Raw genomic sequence first — 12135 nt, 5'->3', positions numbered from 1 at the left:
TTAAAGCTCTTCAATTTTTGTATCTTTTGTGTCTACCAGTCAAGTAGCCTACTGCGCCTCGTGAACAATCATGAATCTGATGCACGTTACATGGATTGATGCCGCAAAAAAAAAAAACGACAAGCGGATGACGTCAAAATACCGCGAGAGCGAATCGACAAATCATACAGAGAAGTAAAATTTGTACTCGCTCCCACGTTACTTTGACGTCACCAACTTGTCAGTTCTTGCGGTCCCGCTTGAAGTCGAACAAAGTTAATACCTCAGAAAGTGTTCTTGTTTTATACAGACAAACTGACATCAGTACAAGTTTAAAGATGGTTATTTTGTTATATTAGTATACGTGATAACTAAAAAATTTGATTTTCTTTACAAGGAATAATTTTCCAATGAGACTTTTCAGAGCTGAGTCATTAATCAAGCGCTTTATTATAAACCGCAATGATGGTGTTCAGCGCCACCATATGGGATCGTACAACACAGGCATCTTTGCTTCCTATCTGGGTAAGAGTTCACAGTTAGCTGCAGTGCTAATGATATAGGAATAGCTTTTTCAAATCCTCACTTCTTTGTATGCACACTCATTATTGAATATCCCCTAACACTGACATAATAATGTCATCAGGTGAAAATATATTAAAATATAACATTGACATTTTTTCTATGAATAGTAGTACTGCATACAATGTCTGTATTCACAAAGAATCGTACATTACATGATTATCTAACCAGCATTCATTAAAGAGAATTGTACTTTACCTCAGGGAAATATTTTTTCGCCCTCAAAAATCAGTAAAGGCAGCAGTAAATACTTTATTCATGTTTTTCAATAGGCTGAAGCTCCTGGAACATAAAGTCTTTAATCCTTGGTACTGTATGTAGACCAGGTGACCTCTGAATTGGCTCATTTCAAGAAAGGGAACACTGGTCTAAATCATCTTATTGGCTCAGATGAGGCTGGTTTGCTGGCATGCATCATTAAATATTGAGCAATATTGAATCAAATACTGGTAATGCTGCAATAAGTTTACTCTAAACAGAATGCAATGGTGTTATATGAATACTATGTGCATGATTGTGCTGTGGATCAGTTACATACTGCAGTAATCTGTAGAATCAGTCATGGGCATTAATAACCAGTGAAATATTCAGTCTGAAATTCACAGTCTTAAAGTTAATCAGAACTATAATATGCTGGTAAGTAATACTGAAACGCAGGCAACAACCGACAAACAGCATGAGCTCCTATACTGAGATTTGGTAACATATATTTATAATATATCTACTTTAAAAAGCAGATCAATTCAAAAGGAAGCAATTCAACTCTCTGTAGTAGGTAGAGTGTAATGATATGTGCCATAGTAAGCATACTGAATAATAACAAAAGTTTGGCTCAGATTACTTTAAATACTGTAGGTAGCAGAGCCTACAATGGCATAGCATACCATTCTGGATTTCTACATGTTTGTTTTAAAATAAAATTGTTAAAGTGTATAGATGACTCTCCGTCTGTTTTAAATATAACCCTGCTGTATGTAACTGAAAATAAATCAATAGCCCAAAATCTACTATACGTTAAAGATGTTGTGGAATCACAATGCTCTTAGCCTCCCTGTTTATTGCTGCCCGTTGGTAATACTGTTAATGATGGCACATAGTTGAGCTAATAGTGGCTCCACAGATCACTTTCTCAAAAACATTACTGTTTTGGGGTGGTTATGGTGTACCCATCAGCAGATAGAAGGTAAGAGCGACGATGAGGAGGAGGCAAAAGGGAGAGGAGAATGTCTGATAGGCTGTGGCAGGCATGAAAATGTCCTCGTATTTATAGATGCTAATCATGCGATCTGATACCGGTGGGGAGTCAGTGTCATGCCTGGTGATGGAACCTGAGACAGTGAGTAGAGAAAACAATACAAAATCTCTATGAAGTGGGCAGATAAGTACTATAAATGGTGCTGAATTTACCAAACCAATATGCTGTGTTCCAATACTTGGTGAGTTGGAGGTAACATCGAAGGGCATTTTTGATGCCGACTTAAAATCTTATGAGCTATTATGGCAATAAGCATGCTGGCTTGTTAGACAGCTATCTATGTAGGCACCACCCTAAGTTTTGGAACAGAGCTGTATTAACATGTCCGAACACTCACCTTGAATAGCAGGTCCCCAGGCAAACAGATAGTACCAACTAAGGTGCAGGTCAACCAGGGTCTCCTCTCGTGCGACATGAAGAGGGCGCTTGAAGCGGCACGTGACCCGGTTGTTTTCAAAGATTCCCTCCTCGTCCCGCGCTGGGTTGCGTTTGATTTCTTTGGCCCACTGGCCTACATTATAGAAATGATGGATCCGTACACGGCCATTATCATCATGGACACAGCCCATGACATCATCACCACCCTACAACAAGAACATCATCTTGTGTTTGTTATAAGTTAAAAACATACACACCATGTATTTACTTTCTCTCTCTTTACCATTTTTTTGTCAGAGGAGAAACCAACAGCGACCCAGCCATCGGTGTCCGCACTCATTTCAAATTCCACATCTGTGCCAATGCGTCTGTAACTCAGGAAGTAGTCGCAGGACTCTGCATCACAGCCTGGCTTCCCATATCTACATCAACGAAGAGAAAAGGCAAAGTGAGTCACACATAAAATATAGACAGTTCATTTCAGAATGACCATTAACGCAATTGCCCAAGAGTTGCCAAGAATAATAATATTAAATAGCTCACCCAAAAATAAACATTTTGTCATTATTTACTCACCCCTGTGTTGTTCTAAACCTATATGAGTTTTATTTCAATGACAGATTTTATATTATCTTCTTCATCATATATAAAAATACTTCCATAATATTTGTTTTCCTACTACTTCTTTTGTGGTCATCAGTAAAAATAAATTAATTCAGGTTTAGAACAACCTGAGGATGAGAAAATTATGACAGAATTTTCATTTTGGGGTGAACTATCCCTTTAAGATCTCTTATGGTATGTGACTATGCGTGTATATTTCATGCTGCACATTTTTTTCATTGTGGAGCTGCTTGACTGGTTTAATTGACATTATTAACACTTGAATGTGCTGGACTGCTTAGCAATATGCAGCTTAAAGGGATAGTTCACCCAAAAATGAAAAATCTGTCATAATTTACTCTCATGTTACAAACCTGTAAAAATTTATACAGATTTGTAACAACATGAGAGTGATTAAAGGATGAAAGAATTTTCATTTTTGGATGAACTATCCCTTTAATAATGCATTACTACAGCATGCTAAACAACACTGCTTTCAGCAGTTCAACCCCAAAGTAGTTTATGATTCAAAAACTTATTTTAACCTGTATTGCATGGGCTCACCTGATGCATCCTTTGGTTATTCCACAGTCGCTAACTTTGATTCGGGCAAATGGATCCACAGGAGGTGCAGTTGGGAATGGATAACCTATGGGATATCAGACAACACTTACTAACACAACTGCTTTTGAACTGGTCTTCTCAGGAAGACGCCTGAACCATCCAAACCATACCAGTGTCTTTCCGACAGCTGTCCAAGTTGCTCAACAAACACTCTCGGAGTAACTGTACTGCTTTTAGGTATGTTTACCCTCTATATCATTAACACTGTTGAAACAGACACCTGCCGTAATACTTTGTATTTCTATTTTGCTCTGTCAAATGATAAAAAAAACTGCATAAGCTGGAACTTATCCAGTGATTTCTCTTCATATAGGCTACCCTATACATCATGATATAACATTTTAATTTTTCAGTACTGTATTGCAGTTTTGTTGTTGAAATATGTATGTTGTATTTTGTACTGTATAGTGTAGTCCTACATAATGTAAAGTACATCTTTAATACTGACTAAGTAAGGCATGTCAAAGATTGAAATTCAAACCAATGACTGAAATCAAACTTTGATGCCTGCATTTCACAGACAGTGTCACAGAATTTATTTTCACTTGTCTATATCTTGACTAATGAAAACATGTACAGTTGACACTTCACCCCTTAAACCCTGGCTTGAATATGTTTCTCGGTTAAATTCCATATCTGTATTATTTTTTGACACACCAAAGCCTGTATTTAAGCATTTCCAAACACTTGGTAAGTACAGCACGAGTAAAATTATAAGAAAACTACGCAGTTGGAGGGGTTTGGGGTAACCGGATGTGAGTTGCATAGGCTTCCAGGGTGCTGACCAAGGTGCTGATTTTATAGCGTTTGGCTTTTGAATGCAAAAACGCCTTAACAACAAACACATACGAGCGAGTCAAACTGAAAATATCCAATCGATCCTTGTAAAAGTTTTGCAAACCTAATTTGAAGGCCTGTGGTCGAAGAGGGCATCACATTCCTCAGAGAATACCAGTTACCTCATAACACAAAGAGCCTTCATGACTTCTCAGTATTTACCTCCTTACCTTCGTCTGAAAGATATCTGGACTCGAGGAACTCTGAGGCGAACGTGCTGTACGAATCCTTATGGGGTTCCTCGTGCCCCGGCTCCCCGTGTTCTCCATGTCCAGCCCGCAGTACGTTATCGTCGGTAGGGCTAGCGGAGACAGTCAGCCACAGTGTGGAATCCAGCAGCACAGAAATCTGCAGGAGCGGGTGCAAGAGAAACATGACTGCTCGTGCGATATTGGCTATTGCACACGCAAAGAGTCTGGCTTCCGGTTTACTAGTCGCATTCCAATACTGATTCTTAGACTGATATTACATGAAATAAAGCTAATTAAATCGCTGTCACGATAAAGCGTTTCGTTTGCTCCGCGGGGGAGGGGGTGCTGAGGAGAGAGGGTCGGATAGCCGCTAATGAATAGGACCAAACCAATCCGCTCAAGGTGAGATTAGTAACGGATAGTGATGATGTTTGGTACGACTGCTAAGTCCTCTGTTAATATTAGCACATTGTTCATTTTTTTATGCAGTTGTTGTTATATTATGCATTTGGATGCATTTTTTGTGGTATTTCAGAGCGTCAAATGGTGATTTTAAACATCACGTCTCCCCTTTGTAGGGTCCCCTTTCTTCTTCTCTTACGTCAGTCGATTGATTGCCAGTATTGCGTTCCAATAACATCGCACTAAGTGTGATCATGTATTACAGTCACAGCTTAAAATCTGTTTAAAATTCGGATATATAAAAATTAAGTGTGCTATTTAATGAAACCAACACCAAATTTTAACATCAAAGTTTCTAAGTAACACACAATAAAATAAAACCCATGTACATTCACTTATTAGGATGTTATTCCTGTGGACCATGGTCTGTTGTAGGACCGATGGTCTTTGTTCATAAGCACATCTTACGTTATATTACTGTTAATGGTATATAGAATATTTGAAAATCTAAAATAATATTTCCTTCTGACACATTGAATTAAAAGATTTGAATGAACATCCTAAAAAAACTTTATTTGGTGAATTATTTATTTTTGTACTTAACAAAAATCAAGTTTCATTCATTCTACATTTACATTGAAAACATGTCAACCTTACATCAGTCACTAGATGGCAGTGTTTCATTACTCTACAAAACAACGACTTCCTGCACTGTCCGTGACAAAAATATTTCGCTGCCTTAAATTTTTGAATACAAACAAATTGGCTTTGCAAGTCATTTTAAGCTGCAAACTTATAAAACAATGTGAATGTACACTTTTTAAATTGTATTGTCTTATGGTTATACACAATTTTATAGTTTATGAAGTTTGCTACACTAATTATAAGAAATGATGCTGTATATAAAATGTTAAAAGTACACAAATAAGATAAACTCAGACTTAAGTTTGACTAAAATTTGTTTGCCTTTCCCTCTATTTGAACCATTTGTTATTTTCTTGCATGGGTAGGACATAATGTATCATCAGCATACAACTATTAGCTGAAAATTAAACAAAACTGTAAAATTTCATGGATAAAAAATTAAAAACACTAGAGACAATACCAGAAAAAATCATATATAAACTTTTCCAAAAAAATTAAATATAGCATAATGCAGGATGGAAGAGCATACTGTTTAATGGACAGCATCAACGAACCAAAGGCTCCATTCACTGTAAAAAATACTTTGCTGCCCTAAAATTTTTTGTTGAATCAACTAGGATTTACAAGTCATTTCAACTTACTATTATTTATCTTGACTAGAGATGAGTCGTTATAACTACAGGTGAGTTGTTATAACTTATAAAATTAAGTTGACTTTTCTAAACTATATTTAACAAGTTGTGACAACTCATCTCTGTTGACATGACTTGTAATTATGAGTTGATTTAACCAAAAAATTTAAGGCAGCAAAGGATTTTTTACAGTGTTGAATCTATAACATTATAGCTAAAAGAATTTAAAACCTAAAAGAATGAAAGGTATTTCTACTATATTTTAAGTTAAAAGTTTGTCATTTAGATTGCCCTATATTATTTAAAGAAAGTTAAACTGTAACTGAAAAAAGCATCTGAGAAGCCCTTCTCAAAGCCAGAAATAAACTTGAATGACATTTAAATAAAAGAGGCAGAATTTTAGTACACTTGTGATTATAAAGAATTATAAGTATTGTGTAAGGATTTTATTTTTTCATTTATATTATGCAGTTGCAAATCAAATAGTAGGAGACATTTCATCATGCATTGAGCCTGAACTCACAGCTTAAAATTTAGCCCTCCAAGGTGTCCATTTAAAACCAGGCCCGTCTGAATCAATCACTCTTATTTTCTCTGGATACGGCCAATTACCGGCTGCTTAGCAAGACTATTAAAGTCTAGCTAAACCGACATAAACCCTAATAGCCCTATCCCATCAGCACACATATAGAGGCTGTTTACACCAGGTATTAAGATGCGTTTAATACACACGCATTAACACACGTTACATATAAGATTCCTTCCCTCCGACTTTCACACCATCCCCCTCCTGCCACCATATACACACCAAGATCACTCTGGGTCTAATAGCCTTACCCAATTACGGCCACAGTGCTAGGGGAGAAAAGGATGATGAGATCCCCTAACATGTTAATGAAGAACCTACGGCATACCTGCCTTATCTTAATAACCTAAAACGCACACACACACTCACACACTTACACACACAGAGCAATCGCCAAATGTCAATTGTGTGTCTCCTGGGTATGTGTGTGTGATTGACACAGAGACAATGGCCGCAGGTCCCATTCATAAACACAGAGGGGAGAGAGAAAGATGAACTGATGGAGAGAGAGAGAGAGAGAGGGAAAGAGAGAGAGAGAGAGAGAGAGAGAGAGAGAGAGAGAGAGAGAGAGAGAGAGAGAGAGAGAGAGAGAGAGAGAGAGAGAGAGAGAGAGAGAGAGAGAGAGAGAGAGAGAGAGAGACTTGACCACAGAGGTTTAAACACAAACGATCATCCGTTTTTGTACAATCTTCATTATTTTATCAGTTTGTGTGTTCCTGGGATCAAACCCTTAACCTTTTACCCTGCTAATGCAATGCTTTGCAATTGAACTACAGGCACAAGATTCAAGGTTTCATATGCTCAAAAAGAAAATGTGCACCTGAACCAGATTCACACTGTGCCATGTTTAAACATCTGTCCAAAAATATTTGTTGGTTCAATTTTAAAAAGTAAGTTACCTGGTTGCCTTTTGAGTAAATTTGAGTTAATAAAAAAATTAGTTAACCTTTTTTTTTGAATTAATTCAATTAATATCTTTAAGTTGAATTAATTTAAAATTGTAATGCAACGAGGTAACTCACATTTTTAAGTTGAACCAACTTTTTTTTAGAGTGTAGCTTTGATAAAATAACCAACCAGTTGAAATCCCACCTTCTTTTATACTTGTGTTATACATACAGTACAAGTAGTAGCATCTGAGAGCACACCTACACCGAAACACTTCATGGTTATTGACAGAAAAAAGAGCCCTATTAATCCTGAGCGAGCATGTGTGTGAGGCTTCATTTGAACTTGTCAGCGGTCCTCACATAATGACAGCAGAGCAAGCGGCCGTGACATATCCATCACTCTTTCTCTCACTTTACGTCTTGTACACATACACATACCGAGGAATCGATAGACGTGTGCGTTTCATGACTGTCTGGTCGGGCCTAATCTTTGTGAGTCTCCGTTGTCCCCGGGAGCACATTATGGGCACGTGCTTGGTGTTAGGCCATTAATCTGGTGATGGTCGGATGTGTTATGTTCCTTCTCCCACAGGAGTGTGTTGCGGTGATATATTGAATCCTGTGTGTGTGCGCACGCACAAAGAAGAGTGATCTTAATTTCTTTGTTTGAGCAAATAGAGATAAAGGACGAGCACTTGTGGGCTTTCCGATGCGTCTTTTCTATTCTGTGTCTCTTCATCTCCAAAGCTTATTTGGAGTCTGGTCACAGATATCTCCCCTTTGTCTGGCTGTTGCTTGATTGCTATTTGATCCCAGAACATTGGCACCCTTTCTTTGCCTCTGTCTTTCATGCGATGGCTGATCTCCCTGTCAATCTGTTTGCTTTGCTGTATTTGTTTCTACGGTTATACAGGTGTACTTAGCTAATCTGATTGGTTTGACAGAGGCTGTTAGAACACAAACAGCCACATGTTCCAATCAATAGTGTCATTAAACGCGAATTAGCGCTAACTCAATCAAACTACCCAGTTTAGCACCATTCTCGCTCATCTACCATTGTAACCCGGAGCGACTATCACTAACTGATGTGCAGATCTTGGTGGATCGCAGCGGAGGTTGTCAATCACTCTGCAATGCCCTGAGGATGGATGAAAAGAGATGATGGGAGGGGACAATAAGGAGTCTCGATGGTCTCGTCTAACGTATATAATAACTAGGGGTTCCCATAGTATTTGAGCAATGCATTTCCATTACGTTTCAATGACCTTTCCGGTCGTTTTCGATTACTGGGTAAGGATTTTTTTAAATCAGTTTAATTTTGACTCACTAGTGAATCATTAAAACCAATCTATGAACTAGTTTGGTAGATTCACCACAAAGCGGATATTAACCCAACTTAGATATTATTCTGTATCCCACAGTAGCAGAGTATAACTACAAAAATATATGAGGATTTCCCTTATACACTCTCAAAAAATAAAGGTGCTTCCTGATGCCATAACAGAACCATTTCAGTCTGAACCTTTAATATATAAAGAACCGTTCTGTTTCAAAAAATGCATTCTTTAAATGATAAAATTGTATCAAAGAAATTGTTCATTGAGGAACCAAAAAAGGTTCTTCTAATCTATGGCATTGCTGTAAAGAACCTTTTGAACACCTTTATTTTTAACATTGTATATTTCATGACTTCTCTGTCTCTTGGGATTTTATGCACTTCCATTTTATGAAATGTTTTTTATAGCTGTGGAAAAACTTTGAGTAACTCTAATGGAAATGCTTACATCAATTTTGACTGTAATATTTTTAAAAACAGAGCATGTTTGCTGAATGCTTTGTCGATGTGTTGTTTTGCTGAAATACACTTATCTGAGATGATAAGTCTGTATGTAAACAAAGAAACTGATCAATCATCTACACATGTCTGTTCATGCATAACATGAAAAATACATGCTGAACATACAACCAGAAAACTGGTTCATCCTGGTTCGTTTAAGGTGATGAAACGGGGCTTATTCCAAATATCTCAAGGCAAGTACTCGGACAGATGACAAATGAGAAAGGTGAAAAATTGTCTAAAGAATGACAAACATGGAGTAATGACAGATGTGGATGGTTGAGAATAATTTCCATGAACTCATACTGAAAGCTTTTTAAGGTAAGGTTTGTCAAACAGGAGATAATAATATTAATGACATTAACCAAATGCTTTCCGCACGCTAAAAGTCATGCCAATTTTTTAGCAAAGTCCTGAAGTCTGAACAGAAGAATGACTGTGAATCACATTCAAACTTGTGTTGCTTGTGAGTACTTGGATCTGAATACAACGCAAATGTGGCAGTGGCATGAATCACAGTGCCCCCTTATATGTGGTTTAGTTTCTAAACTTGTACATTTTGACTTTCATCATTTGCAATATTCATATTGCAACTTTAATGATTTTGTAACTATTTACTATCAAAACAAGTGGATTGTGGAGTTTTTTGCCTTAAAAGCTTGCTTGTGCTTAGAGGGTTTTGCGGCGAAAGACAGTCAAATTTGCTAAATACTAATGAAATGACTAAAGTGACATTTGTGAAAATAAGGCATTTCAATTAATGACTAATAACCATTTTATTGAAGCGATTTTAAAGTTGCGATTTTCTAGGCCGATATGGTTAGGAACTATACTCGCATTCTGGCGTAATAGTCAAGGACTTTGCTGCCGTACAATGGGTACAGAAGGCACAATAATATTATACAGTGCACAAAAATAGTTCTCTATTGAAAGTTACAAAGGGGACTATTTTCCCGGCGCTCATAATATGATTGCTTATTACACGGCTCTCTGGAATGCTTGATTCTGATTGGTCAGTTGAGACATTTGCAGGTTCGTTCTTTTAAAATAATAACCGCTCCAAAGTAATAACGCATAGCCGGTACTACTTGTACGATTAAAATCGCTCCGCGCCAATAAAGATTACTGTTTGGCCCCATCTTGTGACAAACACTGGACAACCACAACATTTTGACATTCATTTTAACATGTAGGGAAAAAACAAAACATTTAAACAATGGATAGAAGAACGAACAACGACAAGACACAGAGAGCTTACTGAGACTGAACTTTACAAAATAGAGCATAACAGCTACGAAGCCAACACACAAAAAAATACAGAACGAGCATTAAAACTTCTCAAAGACTGGCTAAAAGAGAAAAAAATGAAGACAGACAAGTATGAAGCAGAGGATCTTAATAAGGTATTACGATCATTTTATGCATCTGTGCAAAGTTTCGCGGAAGGATAAAAATGTTAATTTAAAACAAATATGCCAATAAAATGTTTCAAATTCATATTCATGTCCAGTTTTTTTTCTTCTGTGGCAAGTAGCCGTGTAATAAGCGGGATAATGTAGAGGCAGCTGGTAGTTATCGGGAAATAAGCCCCTTCAGTGTGAAACAAGACCCTCCTCTTCGCGTTGGGTCCTGATCACACTGTCGGTGTCAGGATATGGGGTAACACAAAACACGAACCCAGATGCGGACGTACAAAAAGGGAATTTATTACAAAAACAGGGGAAAAACAGGAAAACAAAACCCACGAGGGGGCAAAACAAGACAAGGGCAACAGTACTACACGAAACTGACACTAAACTAACAATACTAACATTAAACTTTTCCAACACAAAACAGATCAAGACTAAAATATACATAAACTTACTGGAACCAACAGGGCAAAAAACAAGCATGGGACAAGGCATGAAAACAAGACGAACGTGCACCAGACAACAAACACAAGGACTCTTAAATAGGGAGAAAGTAAATTACATACAGCTGAAAATAATCACGAGTAAGGGATCGGGGAAAAAGTGACGAGACCCGGGAAATGCGTGGTCGAAATAAACCAATACTACAACCACACACTTCCCACATAGAACATATGTACTGTCAGAACCCTGCCATGCTAAACTAGACTAAAATACCAACAGGATCCGGCAGGATTCTGACAGTACGCCCCCCTCCAAAAGGCGGCTACTAGACGCCTTCGAAGGGGGAACACTAAACACGGGACAAGACGGACTGCATACATGACATGAACCATGAAAACATAACAAATAACATTAGGGGCAAACAAGACATAACAATGACTGGATTGGGATGGGACAATAAAAATAATAAACAAGGGAGGGGGGGTGGGGGAACACAAAAGTTCATAGGGGGTGGTCCAGGGTGGGAGGGTGGGGAAAGAGTCTGGGTGGACTTCGGGAGAGTCCCGGGATGACCATGGCCAAAAATGGCAAAGTCTGGCTGGGGTGGCGCTGACTGCGCCCACGGCTGGGGTTGCGCTGGCTGCGCCCACGGCTGGGGTTGCGCTGGCTGCGCCCACGGCTGGGGTTGCGCTGGCTGCGCACACGGCTGGGGTTGCGCTGGCTGCGCACAAGGCTGCGCACAAGGCTGGGGTTGCGCTGGCGGCGCACATGGCTGGGGCTGCGCTGGCGGCGCACATGGCTGGGGCTGCGCTGGCGTCTGCGTCGAAGCCTCTGGGCGTTC

The 12135-nt window shown here is 38.5% G+C and overlaps 1 protein-coding gene across 1 annotated transcript; it reads right to left on the bottom strand.

Moving 5' to 3' along the window:
* Positions 1 to 410: 410 nt before the first annotated feature.
* frrs1l (ferric-chelate reductase 1-like) lies at positions 411 to 4807 on the bottom strand. The gene is made up of 5 exons (XM_065245527.2): positions 4429 to 4807; positions 3362 to 3446; positions 2478 to 2616; positions 2154 to 2400; positions 411 to 1889 (listed from the first exon to the last, which is right to left on the bottom strand). The coding sequence occupies exons 1-5, from the start codon at positions 4631 to 4633 to the stop codon at positions 1717 to 1719; spliced, it is 849 nt and encodes a 282-aa protein (XP_065101599.1). The 5' UTR covers positions 4634 to 4807; the 3' UTR covers positions 411 to 1716.
* Positions 4808 to 12135: the final 7328 nt, after the last annotated feature.

The sequence above is a fragment of the Paramisgurnus dabryanus genome, chromosome 13, assembly GCF_030506205.2.
Source record: "Paramisgurnus dabryanus chromosome 13, PD_genome_1.1, whole genome shotgun sequence".
Taxonomy (NCBI): domain Eukaryota; kingdom Metazoa; phylum Chordata; class Actinopteri; order Cypriniformes; family Cobitidae; genus Paramisgurnus; species Paramisgurnus dabryanus.
This window is presented reverse-complemented; position numbering and strand designations above follow the sequence as displayed.

Coding starts and splice junctions, on each gene's coding strand:
- frrs1l (XM_065245527.2), bottom strand. CDS start 4,633: ATGTTTCTCTTGCACCCGCTCCTGCAGATTTCTGTGCTGCTGGATTCC. Junction 3,447..4,428: donor CAGATATCTTTCAGACGAAG/GTAAGGAGGTAA, acceptor GATATCCCATAG/GTTATCCATTCCCAACTGCA. Junction 1,890..2,153: donor CTGGGGACCTGCTATTCAAG/GTGAGTGTTCGG, acceptor TCACTGTCTCAG/GTTCCATCACCAGGCATGAC.